This window comes from Apaloderma vittatum, unplaced genomic scaffold (genome assembly GCF_000703405.1).
Source record: "Apaloderma vittatum isolate BGI_N311 unplaced genomic scaffold, ASM70340v1 scaffold19173, whole genome shotgun sequence".
In the NCBI taxonomy this organism is placed as follows: Eukaryota; Metazoa; Chordata; class Aves; order Trogoniformes; family Trogonidae; genus Apaloderma; species Apaloderma vittatum.
Genome location: NW_009710066.1, coordinates 47,303 through 51,510, shown reverse-complemented (window position 1 = coordinate 51,510; position 4,208 = coordinate 47,303). Strand labels below are relative to the sequence as shown.

Below are 4,208 nucleotides of genomic sequence, written 5' to 3'. Positions count from 1 at the left end.
TTGTTCTCCTCCCTCGGGAGCCCGACCAGGCAGACGCCGTACCTGCGCCAGGAGCACGAGGTGGGCATTCGCAGCTGGAGAAAAGCCTCTTTGGGGCTTTGTCCTGGCACCTTCCAGCCCCAGCCCTTACCCGCCAGGGACACAGACTGGCAGATACGCCCTGCCCACCCCTGCCCGTCACCCCCTGCCCTCACTTCTTGTGCGCGTGGAAGGCGGCGTAGGTGAAGCTCTTCCCCTCGTACTCCATGAAGAACTTGCTGTCGCCCATGCGGATGTGGTAGACCTCGTTGCCCGAGCAGCGCCCATACATCCGCTGCCACTGCTCGGGGGACTCCTGACCCTCCCTGCAACGACAGCGGCAGCGTGCCAGGATGGACTCCCTCGGTGCCGGGATGGGACCCCCATGGTGCCAGGACGGGACCCCCCGATGCTGGCACAGTTCCTGGCACACCGGCCGGCTCCTGGGGCAGAGCTGCACAGCTAGAGTGCCCGAAAGTGCTGAAGCTGCCATTTAGTGCCAGGTGGGCAAACAGCTCTGAGCATTGGGCAACGGTCAGCTGGCAATGATGTTTCTAACTCTTATGACGGCACTTTACCCAAAAATTCAGGCATTTCTTTCTGGATGAGGGGTGCAGGACCCACACAAGTGCTCTGCCTCGCTGGCAGAGCTCCCTCCAGCTGTGCTGTACCTAAACCTGTGGGGTCCAGGCTTTGAATTAAATCTTTCCGTGCCAGTAAAAAGAGTCTCCAGAAAAGTGATGTTGGCCAGTCCACCTGCGCTGCTACATTCCCTCTTGGTTTTTGCTCTTACCTCATCGGGGGATCCCCAGGTCCCAGCTGTGCTCCCCCTAGACCCACACTCTCTCCCTCCCAGGGCCCAGAGCCCCTGGTTCTGCTGTTTCTGCACGCTCAGGCTGGGGCAGCGGAGGACAGGGATGGGGACAGGGACAAGGAGGAGGGGGACAGGCAGCACTCACTGTCCACGAGAGGTGTGCACCAGCAGCGTGATGAGGGTGGAGGTGGCTGGGCAAACGCAGTTCAATGCCAGCATGGCGTATTTGCATTCCTCTTCGCAGACAACGTGATCTGAAAGGCAGAGTGGACCGTCACGGCAGGGACAAGGATCAGTGCTGCCTGGGGATGGGGTAATCTTGGGGTGGTGTTGGGGGTTGGAAGGGCTTTCATCTGTTCAGCAGCCCATGGGGAACACCACAAATGGGATTAACGGAGGCAGGAAAAGAGGGATGCAGGCTGGAAACCAGCCAGGTGGCCAACAGCCCACCGAGGCCACCACCATCCAGGCTCTGTCCCCACCCCAGGCATGTTGCTGCAGCCTTTAGGGTGCATCCTAAAACGTCTTCCAGCAATCAGGAGTCTCAGCACCATCCTTTGAGATGGAAACACCACTGGAAACACCCGTGAGGGCAGGTAAGACAGTCCAGACCAGCGAAGTGAGTGGTGCTGCCCGCTCCCGTGCAGCCCCTCCAACTCACCAGCAAACTTGACATGAAACTTGTTTTCAGGCTTTAGGATCTGAACGTAAAGTGGACAGTTTGGGGCAAAATCTTTCACAGCCCAAGCTCTCAGGATGGTCTGGTGGTCCTAGACATGGAGAAGAGCAAGAGCTGCCTTAATTTCCCCAACACCTGGGATGAACTGCAAAGCACCCGGCCACCAGGGAGATGTACGGCAAAAGCTCCTCCAACACCCGCTGCTAACAGGGGTAACTAAGATCTTCCCATCAAAGTCCCAGCCCAGGCTGGGTAGGCTTATTGCACTAAACGAGGCGGTTTTTGGGGTGAGCTGCCCCAGGGCACGTGGGGTGCATGGCCAGTGCAGGGGACAGAGCTCAGCATTCGGTCCCACACTCTCACCCCCACTGCCTCCTGGCACCCTGACGTGCTGGGCAGAGATGAGATGCAGAGATCACCCACCCCAGACCCTTCCAGCCTGAGAAATCAATAACCTCTGACTGCGCCGTGCCCCAGACCCAGCTTACCGCCGCGGTGCGGTCCACCTCGTTTCGGCTGCTGAGAATGAAGCAGGCTTCTCCGTTGTCCATCCTGCAAACAGAGAGCAGCAACTCATGAATTGCATGGGCCAGCAAAGACAGGCGTCTGCCTGGACCAGCCAGGGTGATGCCAGCACCTCCCCGAGACCCCAGTGAAGGCATGCAGGGATGGCCATCATCGTGCATCTGGGCTGACACCACAGGGGACCCTCCTCAGCAGCTCCAAAGCCTGTAGAGAGCTCAGCAGGACCGGCCTCGCCGTGGCCGTGCAGCGTGTCCCTCTGCTCACTTGGCTCTCATGAGATCCTGGTCCTTCAGCGCAGAGCCCTGGAGGTAGATCACTCGCTGCGACCACAGAGGGATCTGCAGGACCCGCCGCACCTGGATGTCCATCTCTGTTGGGCAAAGTATCACCACGTAGTAATCCTGAAAGAGGGAAGTTCACGTGGGCTGGTGGTCCTGCACGCACCTGCCGCAGCAAGTTGGGACATGGGGATTTGCTGCCTGAGCAAACTGGGGCATCTGACATTTGCTCCTGGTGGGTGACACCCCTGCCCCTGCCCCAGGGACCTGCAAGGGTCTTGGGAAACACATAAGCAGCTTCTCCACCCTGTTCTGCATAATAAAACCAAGGTAAGAATATCTAGCTGTGGAACTAGGGAAGAGCTGCACACCCAGAGCAAAGCGGAGCCTCTTGCAGATACAGAGAACAAACAGGATTTTAAAGCTTGAATGTGTGGAATCAAGGCTGGGCAATGGTAATGAAGTGTGGGTGAGTGCTGGAATGAAATGCAAATCTGAAATATGTCTGTGATCCTAGGGAGCATTAAAGGCACGGTCATTTGCAAGAAGGTCACTTATGACGTGAGGATACTCCAGTAAGAGCTGGGTAAATCCCACCAAGGTTTAGCAATTATGTGTTCCATTTCTGTCTGAGATTCCTCATTCATCAAAGACATCCTCACGTTTAGAAAAGCCCCTCTGACCCCTCTCCACGTGCTCTAACAGGTCAGGCCAGAAAATGGGGTGGACGAGGCAGAGCGAGCCTCACCACTGAGATGGCACAGTGAGGTGGCCCTAAAGCACTTGTCCCGGTGCTGGGCTGGATGGTTTTTACCTTATTCCTTGCAACATCCACTGTAGCTGGGAAGGGCTCTCGCTACCAGCAGCGACCCGGCCATGGCCAGCAAGGGCACAGTGTGGCCACATGCCTGGTGCTCACCTGCAGGCGTGGGTGGGCATAAAACTCGTTGAGGAAGTCCATGAGGAGGTCGATTTTGAGGGAGCTGACACAAAGGACGACGTGTTTCTCTGTCTGGGCACGGTGACGGCTGTAATTGCCTCCCGACTTCTGCCGCTCCATCCACAGGTAGACGAGCTCCTCGAACTGCAAACGAAGACAAAGAGCTGACGGCCCCATCGGCAGGACTGCCCAGGTGCAGGCTCTGTATCCCCCCCCACCCTCGGCTGCGCCGGTCTAACCTGGAGCGGCAGCACCACCAGGGCGACACAAATCATTATCACAACGAGGAGCTGGGAAGGCCAGATCTTTGGCGTCACGTCTCCATAGCCCACAGTGGAAAAGGTGACGATGCAGAAATAGAAGGATTTGAAGAGGGAGAGCTTCTCACCTGCTCTTTCTAAATGCTGGATGCCACAGGTCCTGAAGGGAGAAAGCACACATCCCATCCTGCCCAGGGTACAGGCAGTGCCTCTAGCACTTGCTGACATCGGTGAGGAACCCTAGGAGGTGACTTACACCCATGTCCGTGGAGAAAATTTGTCTGTAACACATTGTCATAATCAGATTTATGTAACCAACTGAAACGATTCAAGTAACGGCACTTCCAGATGGAGTTAGCTTGAGGTGGTTGCTCACCAAAGCAGCGTGGGGAAGCCAGGGTCCCAGGTGATGGGATGTCCATGCCATGGACAGCGTGTTCAACATCACCTGAGGGCTGTCCTTGCATTGCAAAAAACCAAACTGTGGAAGCAAGCAGCTGTCCCAGTATGGCTCTGGAGGGATTCAGCCCATGGGAAGGGCTCTCACATACAGGGTTATGCATCAGCACTGCCGGCCCTGTGCCGGGGCCCTCACAGCTCCTTGCATTTAGGCAGGCAGTGAAACTCCACAAACCTGCAGTTTCAAAGCCATCTGGCTAACCACAAATGTCACCTAAGTCTGCCTGGACCCGAA

General features: G+C 56.7%; 1 protein-coding gene across 1 annotated transcript in view; it reads right to left on the bottom strand.

Moving 5' to 3' along the window:
• LOC104272236 (potassium channel subfamily T member 1-like) overlaps nucleotides 1–4,208 on the bottom strand; it is a gene marked incomplete at its 3' end in the record, with an annotated part of 35,587 nt that overhangs the window by 7,319 nt on the left and 24,060 nt on the right. Inside the window, 8 exon segments of the mRNA XM_009867179.1 lie at nucleotides 2–42; nucleotides 195–344; nucleotides 978–1,086; nucleotides 1,494–1,602; nucleotides 2,000–2,063; nucleotides 2,301–2,437; nucleotides 3,234–3,398; nucleotides 3,494–3,674. Coding sequence (XP_009865481.1) covers nucleotides 2–42; nucleotides 195–344; nucleotides 978–1,086; nucleotides 1,494–1,602; nucleotides 2,000–2,063; nucleotides 2,301–2,437; nucleotides 3,234–3,398; nucleotides 3,494–3,674 — 956 coding nt within the window.